Source organism: Hipposideros armiger, unplaced genomic scaffold (genome assembly GCF_001890085.2).
Source record: "Hipposideros armiger isolate ML-2016 unplaced genomic scaffold, ASM189008v1 scaffold_4, whole genome shotgun sequence".
In the NCBI taxonomy this organism is placed as follows: Eukaryota; Metazoa; Chordata; class Mammalia; order Chiroptera; family Hipposideridae; genus Hipposideros; species Hipposideros armiger.
The window spans coordinates 3,745,822-3,767,943 of record NW_017731354.1 but is presented as its reverse complement, the minus strand read 5'-3'; the positions used below and the strand labels follow the sequence as shown (position 1 = coordinate 3,767,943).

Below are 22,122 nucleotides of genomic sequence, written 5' to 3'. Positions count from 1 at the left end.
GAGACATCAAGCGGGGAAGGGAAGGGCTGGCATAAGCAAATACACAAGTACTTGAGTGGGAAAGAAGACTTGAGAAATCGTTTGTGTTGTGGACATAATAAAGTGGGGGTAGTGTGACTGTCAGTGGGGAGGTCACATTAGATCTGTCACAGGACGCCTCTGCTGGGAAGTGACTTCCAAGCTGAGACTCGGATGATGAAGGACCAGCCAGGGATGACAGAAGGCAGGAAGGGTGTTTCAGGCCAAGGGAAAGGCTCGGGGCTGGCAGCAGCTCGGTGTAATCGGGGAAGCCAGGAGTCCACGCGGCTTGAGCAGAGAGGCAGAGAGCAAAGCCCAAGGGCTGGCAGGGTAGCTCTGCAGGCCTCCGCCAGCCACGGGCAGGTGGCCTCTACTCTAAGAAAGGCTCTCAGCTGCCACCTGTGGATGTGACGGCCAGGGAGCCTTTTCTGTGAGGGGCTGTGTGTGCCATGTGCTGTAGGCCGTCGGCTGCCTTCCTGATCTCTAGCCAGGAGGTGCCAGTAGACCCCCGTTCTCCAAATTCAGGAACAACCAGAAATGTCTCTAGACGTTGCCAAATGTCCCTGGGGGCATAATCACCCAGTTGAGAGCCACTAAGCGCATGGGAAGCCAGTGGCGTGTTAAGCAGGGAGACCTGTGAGGGGAGCTCTCCCGGGGTGTGGACCCGCACTGCTCCCCATACTGCCTCCTTCCTGTTAAGGCCACACACTGCTGCCCAGAGCTTTCTCGCCCCGAGTTTGCCTGGCGGGCTTCTTATCGTGAGGGCCTCGGCGCACACTGTCTTCCTTGCCTCCGTATCTAAGGTAACTCCCCGGCTCCAGCCACTCTCCTAGCAGCCTGTCTGACTGGCATTCTTATCATCCCTTGGAATTGCCAGCCCACTAGAACGTGAGCCCCGCGAGTGCAGGGATCTTGTCTATCACATTCACCCCTGGGAACCAGTCCCCAGTCGTGCCTGGCCCAGCCTCTGCCCCACCGGGGAAAGAAAACGTGGTCTCGTCTTGCCTGTAGCCCACCAGCCAGCGTGTTGTGACTGAGGCAGGTGCTGTCGGTGCCCCAGCCTCCCAGGCAGGCCAGCTGGCCTCTCACTGCTGCCGGAAGGTGCTCAGTCCAAGCCCAAGGCGGGCCTCAGGTGTGGGGGGCACCGGCTGGGATGGGCTCTAGTGGCGGTGTGACCCAGCCTCCTCAGGGCAGCTCAGGTGGGTTCCATGCCATCTCCCAGAGCCCCCAGCAGGATGCTCACAACTGAATCTCTTGTGTCTCATCTTCTCATCGTGCCTTACTTCTCCCAGTCCTACTGGTACTTTTGGGGGTCACCTCCTGGATGAGTTTCGTAGGGCTGCTGTGACAAATCACCACAAGCTAGTGACTTAAAACCAGAATTATTCTCTCACGGTTCTGGAGGTCAGAAGTCCAAGATCAAGGTGTCCTCCCTCTGAAGGCTCTCGGGAGAATTTGTCCCCCCCAAATGGCGTCCCTTGGCCTGTAGGGGTTTCGCTGCCATCTCTGCCTCCTCTTTCACATTTCCTTCTCTTCTCTGTGTCTTCTCCTGGGTCTCGTATAACGACACTTGTCATTGGATTTAGGACCCACCCGGGTAATCCAGGATGGTCTCAAGCCCCTTAATTACACATGCAAAGATCCATTTTCCAAATGAGGTAACATTCACAGGGGTTTCGATGCCAACACACGTTTTGGGGGGACTACCATTCAACCTGCCCTAACACACTGCACGCACTGGGCTCTCGCCGTTGGCTTCTGGGGATCCTGGCCTGTGGTGGGATCCACACCCCCAGTCTGGACCTAGATTTCCTCGTGCTGGAAGCAAGCAGACAGGCTGGGCTTTCCGCCACGCCTGGTGGTCTGCGGTGGTGGATCTCTGACGCTTGTAGGCTGTGGGTGGGGTCAAGCGGGGAGGGCGGAGAGCGCAGGACCCCACCAGGGGGCAGCAAGGGGCCCGATACCCAGCAGTTCTGCGGCCCTGGGGGAATCCGGGCCCCACAGGAGCCAAGCGGGTGCAGTGGTGGGCTGATTCTCACCATCTGGAGTGCGAGGGAAACTGTAATTACCATTTGTTTTCAAATACAAAGGAAGCGTTTAAAGAAATAGCTCCTCCGCTTGTGGGCGCAGGGCTGGGCACGTAGGCCTGAGCTTTGTGTGGTCCTGAGTGGGGGTGGGGGTGGGGGAGCCTTCCAAGGGCGGCCCCTGGAGGCAGAAAAGGGCTCTAACCGCTGCTTGTTGAGCGGACTGCTCCAAGTGTGCGTGCGGACCGGAAGCGGAGACCCAGGCCAAGTTCACCTCGGTGGAGCTGCTCAGGGAGTACATTTCGGTAAGGAGTTGGCACGTGCGAGAAGCGGGACTCAGGGGCGCTGGCAGCATTCCTGCGCGCATTTGATGTTTTTACCAGTGAAAGGGATCCTTTTAAACACTGAACTCAGACCACAACCCCTCTTCTTAAAACCCGTATCTACAATACAGCCTTGATGTTGAGGGAGAGGTTCTTCTTTTTACAAACAATTTCCCCAAGGCCGATTCTGTACACAGAAACGAGAATTCCGTGGCTTACTGCAGTTTCTAAAATTAATATTTGGTTGACTAAAATTGTAAAGTGAGAAAGAACTAGCCTAACACTTGTTTAAAAGCTTTTATGGTTAACTTGCAAAGCCTGCTATTCCCTGAAAAGTAGCCTGGCCAGTTCGAGCAATCAATCACTTTTAAAGGCCACTGAATAGCGTTTGGCCCCATTTACAAACTTAAACACTTTGAAAATGTTTTAAACTGGGTTTTAAAACTTAATACACTCCATTTCCTTTTTAAGTACCCTGATTATCTGATTTCACAAACAAACTCTCCTGAGGTTACATAAATCTAATAAACTAAATAGAGTGGGCTCTAAGTTTGCATAACAGTCCCAATGCTGTATATAAGCAGTAAGCTTTTCGCTTAAAATCATGTTTAAGTAAACTATTCAATTATGATTTTAAATTAGAATCACAAGACTGAATGTTATTAATATTACGAACCCATAAAACATCAAATATTGCAGATTCCTTAAAAATGTTACTATTATGATTTTGCTTCTCTTAAATGTTTTTATTATTAATTCTAAACCTTTTAGAAGTTAAACATACTCACTGTGTAGAAACACAATTATTTTCTCTGCTAACTGTGGTTGCTTATCGACCAGAGATTCCGACCGCTGGTGGGCCGCCCTCCCAGCTCTCATGGGGAGCCCTTACTTCCCGTCACTCACAGGGACTTTTTAACAACTGGAAAGGAGGGGCTGTCTTGCAGTGCAGCCAAGTCGCTCTACTCCTTAATTAGACTTTGCATTTCTTGGGCTCTTTGGAAACTTAAATGTCCTTTCCTTGGCACTCTAAAGACCTCTGAACTTGACATCCTGAATTCTTGTCACCTTCCTACCTCTAGCACTGGGCTGACGCTTGCAGATACAGAAACTGTGTCCGGTTGAATTCTGCAGATCTCAAGGCTTGGTTTGGATTTGTTACCCAGCTCAGGGTCACACTGCTGACACCTGCCCAGGCCCACACGGCTCAGTACGAGCTGTTCCTTTTAGTTGTCCATCTCTTCTCCCTAAGCTCCAGCTGCATGACTTATCTTTCTGTTCCTCAAAGTGCCCACGCCTGTGCTGGCCTCAGGGCCTTTGCACTAGCGATCCACCCTGCCTGGAAGGCTCTGGATGCAAATCTTGTGGCAGGCATCGTCTTGGCGTTCCAGGACTCAGCTTGAATGTCACATCCTCATAGATGCCTTCCTAAACCTCTGAGCTCCTCTCCCTCCTCCTCCTCCTCCGATCACACACGTTCTGTATCCCATTACGACACTCTGGCTTACTGCCTTCATTTCTGATCCCTTTGCTTGTTCATAACCTGCCTTTCACACTGGAAGGTGCGTTTCATGCATGCAGGGTCCCTGTTGGTCTAGTTCACAGCCGTGAACACCAGTACCTAGAATTGTGTGAATGAATGAGTGAGTGAATGAATGAATGAAAAAGGGAATGGGTAATAACCCGTCCCTGGTTATTCTGCTTTTCAGACCTGTGTTCCTGAATGTACTCCGCCCCTCAAAGTGGGGACCTGTTCCCATGACTGGCCCAGCCGTGGGGCGATAACCTTCAGAGACTATCAGATGAGATACAGAGAAAACACTCCCCTTGTTCTTGATGGGCTGAACTTGACCATCCAAAGTGGGCAGACAGTTGGGATTGCCGGAAGAACAGGTTCAGGTGAGGACCAGCTCCGGGTGTGTTGCTTTCAGGTGGCTCTCTCGGCATTTCCCCGGGCCGTGCAAGTGAAGCCACACCAGAGGGCGGCATGCATTGGGGCACATTGGCCGAGTTTTCCCCTTGACCTCTTCACTAGGGTTTCAGGTAGAATGGGTGTGTGGAGTTGGAAGCAAACACACGTCAGGTTTTGAATTAATTGACTGAGAATCACCCTGGTGAAACGAGACCCAGAGGCCGAGTCTTGTGCAAATAGTCGCTGCAGACACGGGCGGGTTGAGGGACGTGTTAGGGCAGCCGGCTGCCCCGCAGAGCGAGCGGTTTCTGTCTGCAGGGTCAAGCCTCACAGAGCTATTTCAATGCATTCAACCTTTCCTCGAATGGGTACTTGGATACGACGGAAGTGCGAACTGACGTTTGAGTTGCCGCCCTTGCTTCCGTTGTCCCCAGGGAAGTCGTCCTTAGGAATGGCCTTGTTCCGCCTGGTGGAGCCAGCCGGCAGCGCCATCTTCATCGACGAGGTGGACATCTGCACGGTCGGTTTGGAAGACCTCAGAGCCAAGCTGACTGTGATGCCCCAGGAGCCTGTCCTGTTTGTAGGTACAGTAAGGTAGCTGTTTTGATCGCTGTGCATTCCTATGTTGGGAGAGTGAAATCAGAACAAGCAGAAACTCTGCGAAGCGCCCACAGTGCGGCCGGCCCGGGCCTTCCCATCCGAGGGAGGCGGCACGCCGAGGTGCTGGTCCTGGTCCCGAGCGGGGCCTTGGGAGGGGCTGAGAACTAGAGCCCTGGACGTTATTTACATTTTATAAACTACATTACAGTGAGCGAGATGCTTCTACATGGGGTGAGCAGATAGCCCGGTTGGCCCTGGAGAGCCCTGGTGTGTGCCTGTGTCTCGGCGTCCTATCCAGCTTAGCAGTGGCCACTCCCCAGAGCACCCCGGTGTGTGCACTAAACTCAGCCATCCGTCGGGAAGTGCATCGGCTCATTCCCACAAAGGAGTGAACAGAAGCCACTCAAGTATAAGAGGGCTGTGGCATCTAGAAAGCTCGAGTTCTGATGTCAAGGCACAAGGAGAAAGCCCGTTTCTCACTTCATCCAGTTCAGCGGCAGACGCTCTACCGAGAGAGACATGACTCCCTACTGAGCAGCAGATGAGGCAGGGCCGTGTTCAGAGTGTACGAAAGCCACATCCCGTGTCTGGAAGCGCCGCTCACACCCCACACAGCCGCTCGCCCTCTGCGAGGCCTTGGGACCTGCAGACGTCGTAGCTGCCCCTGAAGTCAGAGTGAATCGCTCTCCCTTTCTCTTTGCCAAGAGTTTGCAGGTCAAATCCACGTGGTGCCCACGGCCACTGAGAAGACCAAATGTGTCTTCCTGAGCGTCCAGCTCGGCGCTCTGTCTGGGCAGACCTTCATATACCCCTGTCCGCCTTGTTGGTCTCTGTGCCATCACAGAGCTGTGGGTCCTGGGTCTCTTGGCCTGAGGTTGGTATTTTCTGGACCATCCGTTGTGCAGGGCTGAGCACTGCTCTGAGAGCCGCTGGCACCACACAGCACCTCCTGCCTTCCCCTGCATGCTGCAGAAAACCCGCTCGCCCTCAGAAATCCAGCTCCCTCTCCCTTCATTCCTCACATGCACAACTTGGATCCCTTTGGGAGTCACACGGATGAGGTGCTCTGGCAGGCTCTGGAGAGGACGTTCATGAGAGACACAGTAGGTCTTGGGGGCTTCCGGGATGAGTGGTTCCCAGCACCCACGCCCCAGGTACCGGCCTGGGCTTATTTGCTGCCACCACGTATGTCAGTATAACACAACCCTTTATGCGTAAAAGCAGCAATAGGTGATATTTATCAGGCCTGTGCAGTGATTCAGCCGACACCTCCACAAGCATTAGCACCCTGGGTCCTGACTACACTCCTCTGAGGCTGGCACTCCCACCTCCATCTTTAGAGATGCAGAAGGAAGGCTCAGGGAAGTACCAGGTGCAGGCTAGTGAGTGGCAGAATGGAGACTTGAACCCATGTCCGTCTGACTGTAGAGCAGATGGAGTGGCCTGCTGCTCTGCCAATGGCCTCATTCACCTTTCGGAAGCCAGAAGCCACCGGCAGGGGAGGGGCATGGATTGCTCCACAGTGGCAAGTAGCTGGTTTCAGGGACGGCACCAGTGGACCTGAGAGATGGGGGCCTGGCCTGTGAGAGCTGTGACTGGGGTCAGCGGGGAGCGTGGCCACCTCTGCAGCCCACAGGGGATTTTTTCCCCCAGGACTGGGTACCGAGGCGAACATGTCCCAAAGCCACTCTGACTTGTCCTGCTGGATATCTCAGACCCTGTCTTACCTTTCCTTGATGACCAGGAAACTCTCCCATCCCACCTCTATTCGGTCCATGGAAACAGGCACCCTGGGAGCCATTTACCTGTGTTTGTATCTCTCCGGAGCTGTCTGTGCATCATTTGTACTCTTCTGGCGAGGTGTCCACGGGGTTCTATGAATCACACTGTGATTTTAAATTATTAATGTCCGCCCACTCCCTGGTCCGTCCCTGGTGCCTGTTTGCAATATTGAAATGATTGTTGTTTTGCACTTTCTTTTCCTCAGTAAAATAAAACCAGCTGATGAATGCAAGAGAAAGAGGCAAAAATATAGATGACGCAGGACAACTGTATAGATCGCCAGCATAAATGTGGCATTTTCTGTGTTTTATAGATAATGAAGCTCCCAGGAAAATTACAGGCAGAAGTCACAGAAAATGGAGAAAACTTCTCAGTAGGGGAACGCCAGCTGCTTTGTATGGCCCGAGCGCTTCTCCACAATTCAAAAGTAAGGAAGCAGCGTGGGAAATGGATTGGTCAGATGTGGGGTGCTTCCCGCAGAGCCGTCAGTCCAGGAGGTAGAGCCATGCGTTTGTCTTTCAGCAAAGAGAGAGCAATTGAGCCATTTAAAAACCGATCCCTTTTTTCTTGAGACAAACTTGTGAGAGGTAAACATTGAATAATCACAGCCATTTACAGCCACAGCACCTGCCTCTCCTGGGCCTTTCCCCGGGAGGTCTTGCTTAGGTATTCTCTGTCCTGAGTGGTTTGCGTTTGAGAAATCGGCCTCTCAGCTTTTCCCCTGAGTCCCTGAACGATCCTGAGGCCTGATAAATAGTACCCAGGACACTAAAGAAGGCCTTCAGGGTGCAAGGATGTGAGAATGGTAAAATTTATGCTCATTTTTCATACTGACTTAGCCGTCCTTGCTTACGGATTTCAAGGATGGGGCTGCCGTTGCTTTAGAAATCCCGTTCTGTGAACCCACTGTGTGTGTTCTCTAGACGTGCTAATGGCAGGAGAAGGAGTCAGCCCGCCCTCAGTGCCGACTGGGGCGCTCATGACAACTGCTAAGCGCTTCGGTGTTATCTTTGCATTTCATGCTCAGAATCAGGTATAACTCCCTTTTACAGACAAGGAAACGGAGCCTCGGGGAAGTTTAGCCAAGGTCAGGCAGAGTTCGAGCTGAGCTCATGCCGTCGGACTGGCAAACCAGCACCAAGGTGGAATAGTTTCCTCCCCTCCCCCCAAGGTGTCCGTGTCCTGATACCTGGAACCTGTGAATGTGTTGCCTCACCTGGGAAAAGGGGGCTCTGCAGGTGTGATTAAATCAAGGGTTTTGAGCCGGGAGATTATCCTGCATTAGCTGGTGGGCCCAATGTAACCACACAGGTCTTTGTAAGAGGGAGGCAGGAGGGTCAGAAAGACAGAGGGACATGTGACGATGGAAGCAGAGGTTAGAGCCATGCCAGGAAGGGGCCACGAGCCGAGGAACACAGGCAGCCTCGAGGAGCTGAACAAGGCAAGGAAACAGCTTCTCTCCTCGAACCTGCAAAAGGAGCGCCGCCTTGACAGTCCCTTGACTCTAGGACTTCTGACTTCCGGAACTGTACGATAATAAGCTGGCGTTTTAAGCCTCTAAATTTGTGCTAATTTGTTATAGCAGCAATAGAAAACTAATACAAGTGCTGCTATTTTACTGTACCTCATGCTGACTCATGCTAGCATGGTAGGTAACCCTGGGTGCCTCTTCCTACCGGTTTACAGGATTAGAATAAGCCACTTAAAAAGAGGAGTAAAGAATGTGCAATCTTGTTCCTCGGGCCAGTCCCTCTGAAGAAGATGAATGTGGTGTGACATGACTTATTTTGCCAGTTTTTCTAGCTTTCTGAGATGTTGGATACTTAGCTCATTACTTTTCAGCTCCCTCTCCCCACCCCCCACCCTTTTTTTTTTTTGATAAATAGAGCTAAGACCATAAATTTCTCTCTAGGTACAGCTTTGGCTTACTGTGGCTTTTACAATGTTCCTTCCTCAACAGATCATTCTCCTTGATGAAGCCACCGCCTCCATGGACTCCAAGACTGACACCCTTGTTCAGAGTACCATCAAAGACGCCTTCAAAGGCTGCACAGTACTGACCATCGCCCACCGCCTCAGCACGGTCCTCAACTGCGACCTCGTCCTGGTCATGGAAAACGGGAGTTGTTGGCGTCACCTCTCCAGAGGCTTCAATGGTTTGGGCTCTGTGGGGGCGGGGAGTGGATATTTTCTGACAATTTCAGCTCTTCTTCTCTGATTTTTCAGGTGGTCGAGTTTGACAAGCCTGAAGTCCTTGCCGAGAGGCCAGATTCAGTGTTTGCGATGTTACTAGCAGCAGAAAACAAAGTCCCCGTGGGGCCACATCAGCTGACTTCAGAGGAGTGGGACAAGTGAGATGAGCTGGATGAGCCTGCGGAGGAGGGTGGTTGTCCCAGCAGGCGGCCCGGGTCCACTGTCCCTTCCATCCCTGACTCCCAGCTGAGCTGAAGCAGAGATGGCTTTCCTGCCTCTCCCAGCTCCCAGCTCCCAGCTCATGCCTCCTGACCTCACTCGGCGGACTTGGGGCTGGTTCTGGGGTGGTGAGCACAGGCAGAGGAAGCCAGGGGGTTCAAGACCTGCCCCTCACCCCCTAAAATCCCAAGGGTTTCTCCTGTGTCCTTATCAATACCACCTCAGTGCCTGAAAATAGAAACATTGTCACTTTCAGTTAAAAACTAGTCCAAGTAAACAGAATGGACAAATGCCTACGGATGGGTTTGTAAAGGTTTCTTGCAGTTTTCTCCCCATTTAACTGCCGTGCACATCTATTTTGAGTGAGTGACCAGCAGTAACTACACAGACCTGTACCATGAAAAATCGGTTACAGAGTTGGCAAGAAAACTTAAAAATAAAATCATATTGTATGTTCCTTTTAATCTATTAGAATAACCAGGAAAACAAAATATTGGAGTTTCTCTATAAATGACATTTTTATATCTTCTCTGTTGGTCATTAAAATGCAGTAGGAAATTAAACTACCCTGAAATGTTGCCTTGCAATTATTTTACTGGCATTCCAATTTCTGTACTGTTTCCGCTCACAGACCCTGGCTGCTTTCTCCACTGACTCAGTAATAAACCCCCACAGCGTTTTTCAAATAAAAGGCTTTTTATCCAACCTCAAGGTTTGCTACGATGGAGGCAGTAAAGACATATTCGCAGTAGCCCAGGAGTGAGCGCTGCTAATTCACGGTGACATTTGAAAAAGAAAAGAAAATCTGACAGGCCCTGGTGCAGTGTTTGCCAACGGCACGCCCACAGTCTGGCTGTTTCTCCTTTCCGAGGACTGAAGGCTCCTGAGGTTTTCCAGAGTTTTCCTGGCCTTGCCTCCCGGCTCCAGGCTGAGGTCTAGGTGGCAGCCCAGGACAGTGATGGCCCCCAAAGCCTCCGGGCCACGTCTCCCACCCCTCCCCTTCTCAGTCTTGGTCACCTACTTCTCCCCATCCTTCCAAACATGGAGGCGGTGCTTGGCACATATGAGCACTCCAGACTGAGTGGCATGGGTGCAGGACCCCGTGATGACTTCATTCAAACACAGGCCGGTGCCCTGCAGGTCCCTCCCTGTCCCCGTCCCCGTCCCTTGTGTTTGCACGTTGGAGAGGCTGAGATTTACAACAGAGAAGCCATCAGCCAGCATCTTGAGGGCTGGGCTTGTGGAATTTGCTGCCATCCAATCGCTCTCCAGCTCTCCTGGCCACACCTGGGTAGGTAGGTGTGCAGGCCCAGGGGTGAAGTGGGCACAGGTGGCTGCAGGTAATGCTCCCTGGCTGGGGCAGCTAGGCACCAGTGCTGCCGTCAGCACACCAAGAAGCATGTGGTCGAAAAGACCACGAGCGAGGGGCTCCTTTCATAGGCAGCTCCAGGCCAAGTTCAGATCTCCCTGCGAAGGGACAGAGTGAGTCCTTAAGCATCCAGTGCCCTGACCTGAGCCTTCCCCCATCACGGTACATGACCCTGGTCTGAGGTCGTCAAACCCACACCCACTGGGCTCCAGAGCAGCGGCCCAGGCTGAGTGCGGCCGTCACCTTTGACGGGCGTCCAACCAGATCTGGCAGTCCACGCTGGTCGTGGGAATCCGTGCCAGCTGCGTGACGGGGGAGGAGGGCTTTATTTTCTGTCAACTCGGCACCAGCCAATCAGCCTCTGATTGCAGGAAGGCATTTCTGTGAGGGGAGGGGAGGGCAGGTCTACAGGGATCCCTGGGGCTCGTTCACATGCACAGAAAACTGTGTCACCTCCTGCCACTTGCTTTTGCCCGCGGTCCCCTCGGCTTGCACTGTCCAGAAGAGAATGCCCGTCCTGACATCTGGTGAGCCTCGGCGATGTGCCAGGCACCGTGATCGACACTTTAACATCATTTCATGGACTCTTCATCTCACCCACGAGATGGACACTTTATCATTTTACAGGAGAAGCAAAAAGGAAATATGAAGCCAGTTTCTGAAGCGTTTCAAGAGGGATTATATCGAGGCCTACATGTAACTGAACATTTTTGTAAATGTTAAATTTGTAAGGGAAGTTGAACAAAGTTTAACCAAGTTCCAAGTTTTCCCTTAGTGCCTACTTCGATGTTCATTAGAACATCAGAATCTCTTTGAAGTGTCCCCATTTTAATCTGGTGCCCCAGTTCTGCTGTGCTTTGTTCCACTGCCTGCCTCCTGGGTGATCTTATGTTCAACGTTGTCAATGAGAATTTCTTGAATATCCTTTGTTAGATGCCAGCAGAGAACAGGATGAACCAGTTACAATCATTATTAGTATGAATTAATAACAAATTGACCGTGACATGTTTCGCAGTCAATTGCATCCTGAAGCTAATGGTGAGGATGGCTGATTTAGAGCTGGGGTCAGAAAACTGTGGCCCATGGGGCAAACCCAGTCTGCCACCTGTTTTTATAGATAAAGTTTTATTAGAACACAGCCACCCTCATTTGGTAAGCTGTTACTCATGGCTGCATTCACACTGCAATGGCAGAACTGAGTAGTTGCAACCAAACATACGTCCTCAAAGCCAAAAACATTTATTCTCCTGGCTTTTTACCAGAAAAGGTTGCTGACTCCTGGTTTAGGCACTGGTATGTGATGTAATTCAGGTCAGTGAGATGCGAGGGGGAAGTCGGCTGGGGGCTGGGGCGTGGGCTCTGGAAAGCATTCTCTCCTGTTGCCTGGTGTGCATGTGGTGTCTAAAGCTGTACAGCCATGCTGTGAGCATGGAGGAAGAGAAGGGAAGACCTCCCTGGGACGCTGCGCTGCTAGTCCGCCCACCCTGCAGGGACCACGCCTCTTGTCCTTACGTGTAAGCAGCTTGAGTTGGCTTGCGGTTACTTGCCGCCAGAAACATCATAAAAGACGCAGAAGATGGCGATGACCTCCTTCCTGGGAAGGTGTTCATCCTGAACTGAGGAAAGGAGAACCTGGGTCCCTGCCCTGGGACGTGCACCCATCTTCCCCCACCTTAGATGTGGCCCAAGTGGGCACATGGAAGCAAGGAGTTTCCAGGCTCATCTGCCCCGAAGAGTCGTGCCATTTACGAATATTTTCCTAACCCGCCCTCCCTGCTGCCCGAGGTCAGAAGGCCTAAGAGCTCACTGATTTTATTCTTGCTCTTCAAACAGATCTGAAATTGGCCCAGAATTGTTGGCTAAAATGTAAAATAGTCTTTGCTAAGAGTTGAGATCACTTTGGCCAGAACAGCATGATTTAAAATGAATTGAAAAGCGCAGGAGGTCATTTTGGGGTCAGATGGACCGATCAAAGAAATCACTTTTCTTTTGGCCCTGTGTACAAGGTCACCAGTGGGTGATGCTAAATCGAGCACTAAAACCTTCAAATAAATGCTGATCTCCATGGAGAGGGTCTGACTTCGTGAAGTGCACATTCATTTTTCTTAGCATAATGTCTTCAAGGCTTTTGTCAGCATTTCATTCCTTTTTAAGCCATCCTAATAAGTGTGGTAGCTCATTGTGGTTTTAATTTGTCCCTAATGTTCAGTGATATAGAGTATCTTTTCACAGGCTTATTGGCCTTGCATTTCTCTTAAAGAGGAATGTGCACAGCATGGACAAATCTTAACAGAAGATACACTGTTCTACCATCTTGCAAAGTTCCTTTTCTAGCACAGCCTCTTGGATGAACGTTCTCACTATGTCGGCATATGGACAGGAACTTAGAGACTATAATTACCAGCTATGGACTAAGCACATGACATGCATCATATCATTAAGTCTTTAAAACAACTCATGAGGTAGAAATGTTCTTCCTGTTTGCTCAGGGAGATGACGTGACCTTACCAACGTTACCTTGGTTAGAGGAAGCAGAATTCGCACCCAGACCCCACCCACAGTCTAATCGCTGTACAGATTAGGAAACTGAGGCTAAGAAAGCCTAAAACGGGTCCAAGTGCATCCACACAGAGTGACTGGGGGAGGATTAGAGTCCTGAATTCCAACTTAGTGCTACGTCCATGGCACCATGTTGGTGGTTGCACAGACTGTTCTAGAAAAGGCCGACGGTGGCCCCGTTCTGTGACCCAAGCCATAAAGGAAATAAAAGATGACAGTTTCCACCAGACAACTTATATTACAGGGAAATGACTTAGAAGTGCCAAAAACATACAGTAAAATGCCGGGGGATGGAGCATAAGATTAGACGTGTGCCCGTTCGTTCATACTTTCATTTATTTGTTCACTCATTCAGTATTTCACCTGATCATTCTTCGCTTTTTTGACCCTTCCTTCCATTAAGAAAAGGGAGAGGTGAATGAGGTTGGAAGAGGTGAGCACGATTCTGGAAACAACCGACGGTGCCAGTGGGACAAGTAGGGGCATGAAGGTGACAGGGAGGGAACGGCCCTCCTGGTTGGGAAATCCTCCAGAGACCGGAGGGGAGCGGGAGCCTGGGGGAGGGAGATGGCAGGCCTAGCTAACGAGGGCTGAGGACTGTTTGGAAAACTACCAGGGCCTTCCCTGTCTGCACCTCCAAACACAGCTGGAGACCACCACCGCTTGGATACAATTGGCGATGGGAGAACAGTTTGTTGCAGAAACAATTAGGACAGGCGCTGGGAAGAGCCCATTAGCAATCAAGAGAGTCTGGCCAAGAAAAACAGGGCCTCCCGCAATCCCGCTGCAGCAGGGCCAACAAACTCGGGGGGGATGGAAGTGAATTGGTTCCACCACAGCACCCACACCCCCGTCTTCCCAAGGCAGGACAGGCGTCCTGAAGACAAACTGCAAGGTCCACGTTGGCTGGTCTGTAACGGGCACGCTGCCCCCGCCAGCAGGAAGCTCTCTCCTGGGCAGGGAGCCGCGTGCCCTCTGGCGCATCTGTTTCAACCGTGTGCCTCTTTGCTCCTGCAACTGGTCAATCCGAGATCGTCTGCATAGCAGGATGATTTAGGAGACGGCGAGGCCACTCGATACAGGCGTTTGGCCTGGCAGCCCAAGGGGAGCTTTGGTAAGAGGTCATAACTGTGCTACAGCTCTAATGACATTCCTGTTTTCTGTGACGTGGAGATTTTAGAGCCAGGGGTCCTCACGCTGATCCCAAAGCAAAGGCAACACGCTGATGTCAGGATTGACTAACAGGAGAAGGAGAAACCAGCCCGGGCTCTGGGATTCCAGGGAACGCTGGCGGAGCTGTGCCCTGGTCCCTCTGGCCACTGTCACGTCCCAGTGTGCTTTTGCTCCCAGCGGTCTGGACCTTGAACTCTTCTCCTCAGGACCACCTTGGGCTACTGGAAGCCACACTCCTCACACTTGAGAATAAAGGAGAAGTTTGCATCCCTCCAGGGCAGCTCTGAGCTGATACGGGACCTTTTTGAAGTGTAACTGACACTTACAAGTTTCCGTGTGAAATGAGGCTGAAGGTAGCCTCCCAGGGCTTTGCCGGAATCTGATTTCTCCCCTCCCTTGTCCCACTTACCCCTGATCCTTACAGGTTTTTGCTGCGAGTACTGCTTTGATAAAGTACCAGCATAAAAATCCTTGTCTCGGGGCCTAGTTCTGGGGAATCCTACGTAAGACAGAGTCAGAACTCAAACCCAAACACATTATTTCCAAGATCTCAGCACCCCTTGAAGGACCACCACCCACTCTATTCTTAGCCCAGGGCCAGCTAGTTTAGATGATGCTCACCTCACCAACTGTGTCTGGGGAGGAGGGGGCGGGTCTGGGATGGAGGTCAGGCCAATCAGGGGGGCACAACCTTGCGGTGCCGGGAGAGGTCTAGGGTGCGCACAGGACCCAACATGGGCCAGCCAGTGTCAAGCACAGGACTTTAGCAGGAACTAAGGGGACAACAGAGGTTCTCCTTAGATAGTGGGGACCACAGACCTCTTTAACTTCAAGCTCCCAGATGCCATTTTTGATATCACAAGGAGAGTGTCTGCCTGCGAATGAAGCCAACACAGAAGAAAGGATGGAGACATGGAGAAGATGTTACCGTGTGCCTGGCATTCTCACCTCCTACTAGAGAGCACGTTGGGGATGGCCGGCCCCTGGTGCTGACCTCCTAACCCCCAAAGTACCTAAATGTCCCCATTGTGCCAGAGCCACGCTGTGTTGTGCCCCGAATGGGGAGAAGGCCCCTCACTGCGTGGTCCGCCCCCTCGGCTGGGGCCAGGGCGTGTTCCGGTCCAGGCTGCCCCTGCACAAAGCTTCCCCCTATAGGCCAGTGCGTGAACCAGGGCTGAGGCCTGGGACACCCCTGCGACACTGCCCTACCAGCACCGTGAAGCACATAAATAAGAAAATATTTATTTAGAGCCCGCCATGTGCCAGCAGCATTCTACGAGCTCTGCCTGGTGGCCTCATTTACTTCTCATGAGCTCCGCAAGCATGGAGGTTTCCACGTTTTAAGACTCAGGCTCTTCAGCTACTCGGCCAAGGACCTCGCATTTTTAAAGCACCACTAAGTATTCCCAGTGATTTTACAACTTAAATCTCCTTTGATTATCGCAAGTTTCCTGAATTGGGATTATTAGCCCTCGTTTAGAATTTTAAAACCAGCCCAAAGCATAAAAGGTTGAGATAAACTGCCCACAGTCCAACGGCCACTTCAGGGCAGCGTCCCTTTGACCACATAGCAGCTCAGAGCTGGAAGGACCTGGGACACCACGTGGTTCCAGCGGGTCATCCAACCGGAGGGGTTACAGGCTCAATGGAGGAGGCTTGTCTAATACCAAGCTGGGGTCTGGGGTCTTAATGTTTCTCTTCTTTTATTCTACCGTGCCCCTTGGAATCTCTGTCCATCTCTCTGTCTCTGTCTGTCTCCTCTCTCTCTCTCTCTCTCTCTCTCTCTCTCTCTCTCGGAGTGGAGGGCTTGACCAGGACACCGCAGACCATTGAGCAGCCATGGCCAGCAGGCCCTGTGGGCTGTCACCAGCACAGAGACGACACGGAAGGAGGCTGCAGCCAAGGTGAGTTTAGAGTCAGAAAGAGAAAGCCATGTAAATGAAAGCCTTCAACTGCACTGGAGAAGTGGTGAAGGTAGTGAGTCAGCGGGCCTGATGCAAACTCCGCCCCATGAGCCAAGCCCCACCCGCTCCCTTCAGGAAAGTTCACGCCGGGGGATTGATGTACAGCTAGCTCCTGAGGGGAGTCGGCAGCACAAGCAGAATTAATGAGGAGGATGGCATGGCAATGCACTGTATGAATAGACCCAAGCAGAAAACAAATTACAATGACTTTCCTAAACGAGCCCCAGCTAGGAACGAACGAAGATGCAGAGGACGATAGGAGGTGCAGTAGGTGAGGGTGTGGGGAGGGTGGGGAGACACTGAAATGATCGCCGAAAGTTATTTATCTGAAGCCCTCGGTGACAGCAACCCCAGATTCAACTGAAACATGAACACATGACAGTCACGGAAGGGACTGGCACCCGGGGAGGATGAGAGCAGAGGAAAACTTGAAAACCAAGCAAGTGAAGGGCTTGCCACACTACACGACTGTTTTGCAGCTGTGTGCACAGTGGAGCCTGAGGAGACGGAGCCCCCTGGGGAAAGACGGGGGGCACTGCTGGATGCGATGGCCGAGAAGCACTGCTCACTGGGCTTCCGGCACCTGCGTTAGGACGGAATGCTCCGGATGGACAGTGACGCGCTGGGGACGGAGGCCCGGGGCCAGTGAGATCTGGGAAGTGGTTAGCACTTCCAAGGAAAGATGACGATGACCCGAGTGTTTCCTAAGGCTCGGGCTTCACCATTTCCTGGGAATTAGTGGGAGCAGGGGCAAAGGGCGTCAGGCCAGCCAGTGTGGGCTGGTGATCTCTCTCCAGTGGTGCCTGATTTCTTCAGCTGGTAAAGAAAAGACGATGGGGAGGTTGGTTCCTACCTGCAGCAGAGTCAGTGGGCTCATCAAACCTTCCGTCTGCATCTCCCCCACCCCCACCTTCCCAGCTGCCTTGCTGTTAGGTGAGGAACTCTTGCAATTCTCCTGCGGTTTTGGCTAACAGGCTTAAATGGAAGCGACATGTGTCAACATGGGCTGATGCACGGAGGAGCCAGGGCGAGACCCTCTAGTGGCTGTGGGGAGTCCCAGAGAACACTCCATGCCCTCCCAGGGCAAGGCGAAGTCCCTCAGTCCATGCCGAAAGTCAGAGATTGGCCCCTGTGCCTCTGTGATGGTCCCAACTCTAAACACAGGTTTGACCTTGAGTTTCATGGTTGACACATTCTCAGCCAACATTGTTAATGCCTGAGCTTTGATGGGAGGGTGCACCTTAGATTTTCTGGCTACAAAATGATCCTATTTTACGACACTGCAGGCACCACGACGCTCAGATGCTGTTCGGCCCTGGAATCAATCCTGCTCCAGCCAAGGTGGTGAAAAAACTCCCAGTCATTTTCCATTCGTCTCACACGTTGCCTTTCCTGATATAATTGCCCGATCCTGGGGTGCGTCTGCCTCTCCATCTCGCAGCTGGAGGAGATCAGTACCGTTTCCTGGTTCCCGCACAGGCAGCGGACATAAAAATGTTTTTGTGAAGAGTGAATCCTCTGGGAATTAGCTTAAGCCACATATCACGCACTTGAAGTGTGAGAAGGATGATTCAAAGCTGGTCCTGTGACCGCAGATGAACCCATTTGACACCCACGTCACCCACTTGCGGCAGATGGGGCCTCTGAGAGAGCTGTCCCTGAGGACCTACCCCTAGGTATGGCTAGGTGGCCAAATACTCCCCAGCCACCATCATCCCCGCCTTACACCCTGATCATCCATCCCATCCCATTCTTGACGCCTTCCTTCGCCACAACTCTGCAACAGGTGTCATCTGGCCCAGGAACTAGAACAGTGTTTCCCAAAGAGTGTTCTCCGGAACCATAGTCCTTCAAGATGAACTTTGAGAAAAGGGTTCCTCAGCCAAATATGTTTGGGAAAGGCCTCAGACTGTGGCCCATGCTTGGGGGTTTCCAGTGTAAGTTGGCTGTGGGTTAGTTTGGGTTTCCAAGAGCGTTTGCTGAGATAAAGCTTCCTGGTTCCTGAAAGTCGGGGAATGAGACTGGAAATGAGAGAAGCAAAAGCAGCTGATCATGGATGAGCTACGGGGCCATTACCCCGTGTACTGCAGCCTAATCCCAGGGGGCAACTTGGCAGCCAGTTAGAACTCGGACCAACACCCCCCACAAGGTCATGGCGGGAGCTGGGTGGTGCCACACCACCTCTGTCGCTCTCCCCATCGGGAGTGTTCATTCCTTGGCGCTTCTTGCTTGCCTTGGGTGGGCAAAGCAGCTCCAAGTGTCCAACAAGGCCCTCAGGAGCAGAAACGCAGGCGCCGACCAGGGTTGCGGGTCTGGCGGGCTGAAGGTGGAGGACGGACAGATCTGGGCGGATGCTGACAGTGACTGCCGAAGCTTATCAACCCAGCACTTCCTACTTATCTGACCACACAACTTAGTCTGCTCCCTCCAAAGAGTATTGATTCATACACCGTGATACATTCAGGATAAACCTGGCTTAGCTGCTCAGCAGACAGACATGTAACACCAGCTCTGAATGCGGTGCTTCTGTTATACCAGGCTTTAGAGCTGAGAGAAAGATGATGCTGGAGCCGCGGGGGCAAGGCTATGAAGTGTTGTCAGGCCGGGGAGCAGTGCAAGCCCTTTTCTTGGAAGCCAGTGGACAGGTCTGGCTCAGTGAAAGGAAGACGTGTAATTACTGGACCAGACACTAAAGGAACGGAGGTACAGCGCTGGGCGCAGTCTAACAGCGTCAGGGTTCTGTGAGTGTGTGTGTGTGTGTGTGTGTGTGTGTGTGTGTTGGGGGGAGGAACAGATACTAAGGGAGTGGACATGCTGGCTCTGAAACTGTGTCATTTTAATAAAGTCTTTATTTTGATCTTAGCTCCAGGATTGGAGGCCAGGAAGACGGGGAAAGCCACGGTGCTTCTCCCCCAATCTCTCTGCTTACTCGGCATCTCTAGCACTCGCTGTGTCTCTCTGAGCCCCTGGGTGGCCTCTGCCATGATTTAGCTTCTAAATTTCAGACAAAAGATGGAAGAGTCACTTCTGCTCACAGCAGGAACTCCCCCACCCCTGTCCCACTTGCTGAGGGGAAACCTGCCTTTTCACAGAAACAGCCTGGGAGGAGGTGGGGTAGAGTAGCACCCCAAGGTCCTAAAGCCATCTTTCTCCTGGTGTGGACAAAGGCCATTCTTTCTTCCTGCCTTTACCACTATGTTAAAAGTCTCACGAGAAACTCAGCCTGTGCTGAGACCTCCAACCACATCTCAAGCCTCCATATTGCCAAGGAGGCAGGGAACTTTTGGGGGCTCTTAACTCAAACAGTTGTGCTTTTCTGTGGATAAGAAATAATAGTTGTCCTTTGTTCAGAGTCAGAAGAATGGATTAGCCCCTTGGGAACCTAGATTTAGTTGAAATTAATCTTCCAAAGATGTATGAAGAACATGAAAGAAAAATCCCAGATTGATAATAAAAAGAACTGAGGCTCAGAAAAAAAAAAAAGAAAACAAGCAAATCGAATCCTCCCAAATGCCAGCATTGTTTCTTTTTCTGCTGTCTATTGTACTCTGTACCTCACAGAGTATGTAGTGTGGTTCCAGCACCCTTCTAACTCAGCTGATCCAGTGCTTTGCGACGCTTCCCGAATAACCAGTGCCGCTTTACACTGTAATTTACGGAAGGAGACAAAATTCTGTGCTGGCTGCAGGGAAGGCAAGTGCATTCATTAGGAAGTGGGAACCAGGCTATTCCTGTTTCCTTTCTGTTTCTCTCACATCCACTCCCAGCACTCTCTGTCCCACTCGGTGTCACAGAAAACTACATTTCCCAGACTCCCTTGCTCCCTGGGTGGGATGAGAGGAGGGAAAAAGCCAGGTGTTTCTTCCCATCTCCCTCTGCTTCCTATGGCGTCTCTGACAGTGGCTTGGTCTACTCCATGGCTTTAGCTTCCACCAGACAGCCCCTCCCTCCATGGTTCCAGGTACTTCCCAGCAGCCCCTGACGTGATTTTAGCTCCTACCTGGAGGCCTGGCTCCTGGGCTCTGTAGACCCATCTCTTCCAATTGTCCCCTTCAGCCCTCAGGTGACAGTGACTTGCAGCCATTGCTAATTTCTGGCTTGCCTCACTGTCCTGTTTGGCTTCTCAGCTCTGGCATTACCTGTGTCACCAAGTCCCCATACTTAAATTGCTTCTGCTTGGAAGACCTGGAGTGATTTCTGCTTTTCTGACTAGAACCTGATTACAATAGTGGTCCGTCCTAGGTGTTGGGGACCAAAAAGACCTCCAGTGGCCAATGAGATGACAAGCTGGTCTCCCTAATTGAGCAGTTGTGGTAAACAGGAGCCAGGCTGCTAGGAGCAAGGGTTTGGGTCGACCACCTTATCACAGAGGTCCCTCAATGCCACAGTGTCCACAATATCCTTCTGTCCGGACCCAGAACATTCTAAGATTGCTACTGTTACTTCCTATTTTTATCCTGTTTTACAAACATGGAAATTGAAGCCAAGAGAGGTGAAATCAATTGTCAAAGGTCAGCGTGGGGTTTGAAAACAGAGGGGCTGACTCCGGAGCTTGTGCCTCTGACTGCCTTCTACTCTGATCCCCACATGCTCTCCACATGGCCCCCCCAAATATGCACGGCCCACGGCCTTCTGTTTCCGATCTGCTCAGCTCTCTCCTGGTTTCTTCTGGGTTGAAATAGAAGTTGGGCTGAAGAAGAAATTATGTGTCTGATTATTGCGTCTTAGATCTCATTTGACTTCTAACTCACACAACTCTTTATTTAATCAATTCTGCCACCAAACAGCAGAAACAGCCGCTGGGTCCTGAATGCTTGGCTTAACCGTGGGGGCCGCCTCATGGAGAAAGATGCTCTCTCCTACAAAGCGGTAAGGAGCCGTCTTCCACACTCCCTTACTATCTATATAAGCACTTTGAGGGCATTTCAAGACGCTGGGTGAGGTTAGGGGTGGGCTCCACGCACAGAAGGGAACAAAGCTCAGGATTCCATGAGAAGATGGAGCCTCGACACGAGCCTCATTAGCAAATATCTCTAAGCAAATGGTGACAACCATTGACGCAAACCCCTTTCTTCTAAGAACATTTTAGGCCACCAGACTAAAAGGCTGTGTGTCCTTAGCCATTCCCCAGGAGCCAGGCCTCATTAAGGAAAGAGCTTAGTTGTGTCCAAAAGTTTGTGAGAATGACAAATTAACTAAGCTTTTTATAAACCGTGGCCTTGGGGACAAGGAGGAACTGGGTTATTCCCAGAGAGTCTGTTCCACTGATGCAGGAAGCCTGTTGTCTTGCAAAGAGCCTTGTAAGGAGCGAGTGGGAAGACACAGGCACCTACTAGGGAGCGAGAGGATTTGCCGACAGCAGACTGGGGCTGACCTGATTTCTTACCGGGGCGCTGCTGCTGGTGCTGAGACTAGAAACACAAGAGTGAATTTGTTTCAAGTTTTTATCATCACTGTCACCATCGTCATCATCAAGGGCATTACCACCCTCAGCCCAGACAATATTTGTTAAGTCTGCTGGGCGAGGCACCTTGTCACCGTAGCCAAATAAACTTGGAGTGATTCATTATGAAATGTGATCCTGCATCTGGATTTATGTCCATCATCAGTCACGTATTAACCAACCATTTCCTGCGGATCTGTGATGTGCTGGACCATTAGATCTAAAGCCTGCTTGCACATTAGAATCACCTGGAAAGGTTTAAAATGAAACCTGGTTCTGGGCCTCACATTAAGCGAATTAAATCTCCGGTGGTGGGAAGCGGTGGTGGGAATTCGTATTTCTCAAAGAGCTCCACTGGAGACCCTAACATGCAGCCAGAGCTGACACGAACTGTCCTAAGTAATGTGCTAGAAACTGGGGAGAGAGTAAACAGAAAAACCCTGACCTCTAGGTACTTACTGCCTAGTTCAGGAAATAAAATGCAGTTAAATAGCAATATATGTGTTAACTGATAACAATAAGACCACAACTCAAGAGACGTTT

General features: G+C 51.5%; 1 protein-coding gene across 1 annotated transcript in view; it reads left to right on the top strand.

Annotated features, from left to right (window-relative positions):
• The window catches only part of LOC109383631 (multidrug resistance-associated protein 9-like), a 57,436-nt gene extending 47,875 nt beyond the window's left edge, over positions 1-9,561 (top strand). The window contains 8 exon segments of the mRNA XM_019644236.1: positions 2,262-2,295; positions 2,297-2,347; positions 4,075-4,264; positions 4,712-4,873; positions 5,904-5,980; positions 6,973-7,086; positions 8,620-8,782; positions 8,884-9,561. Coding sequence (XP_019499781.1) covers positions 2,262-2,295; positions 2,297-2,347; positions 4,075-4,264; positions 4,712-4,873; positions 5,904-5,980; positions 6,973-7,086; positions 8,620-8,782; positions 8,884-9,014 — 922 coding nt within the window. The 3' untranslated portion in view covers positions 9,015-9,561.
• Positions 9,562-22,122: the final 12,561 nt, after the last annotated feature.